This window comes from Penaeus monodon, chromosome 23, assembly GCF_015228065.2.
Source record: "Penaeus monodon isolate SGIC_2016 chromosome 23, NSTDA_Pmon_1, whole genome shotgun sequence".
Taxonomy (NCBI): Eukaryota; Metazoa; Arthropoda; class Malacostraca; order Decapoda; family Penaeidae; genus Penaeus; species Penaeus monodon.
In genome coordinates, this window is record NC_051408.1 from 23,010,947 (window position 1) to 23,011,296 (window position 350).

At 42.0% G+C, this 350-nt stretch overlaps 1 protein-coding gene across 1 annotated transcript in view; it reads right to left on the bottom strand.

The window, feature by feature from the left end:
* The window catches only part of LOC119587897 (calcitonin gene-related peptide type 1 receptor-like), a gene marked incomplete at its 3' end in the record, with an annotated part of 193,512 nt that overhangs the window by 79,145 nt on the left and 114,017 nt on the right, over positions 1-350 (bottom strand). The window contains 1 exon segment of the mRNA XM_037936603.1: positions 99-205. Coding sequence (XP_037792531.1) covers positions 99-205 — 107 coding nt within the window.

Genomic DNA, 350 nt, shown 5'->3' on the forward strand with positions numbered 1-350 from the left:
CCGTAAAATCCATCGAGGTTCATCAGCGTTTTCGAGCATTTCACAGTGAACATTCTCTTTTTTACAATTTCCAAATGTGAAGACGAAAGTGGACGTACCTTTAGGACGCTCATATCCACGCAGGTGGTGTAATTGGACCAAGTTCGATTTGTTCGCGGATCAGAAAACCATTGTCCTCCTTCTTCGCAGTCCTTATGGCCTTTACCTGTAAGAAGCAAACTCGATAGTTACACTTACACGTACAGATACACAGCATTCGAACAGATCAAAAAAAACGAAACGAAGTAACGTTGGAAATTCTTTCTGCAGAAACGGAATGCAGACGTTTCTATTGAGGCTTTGCTGCCTTT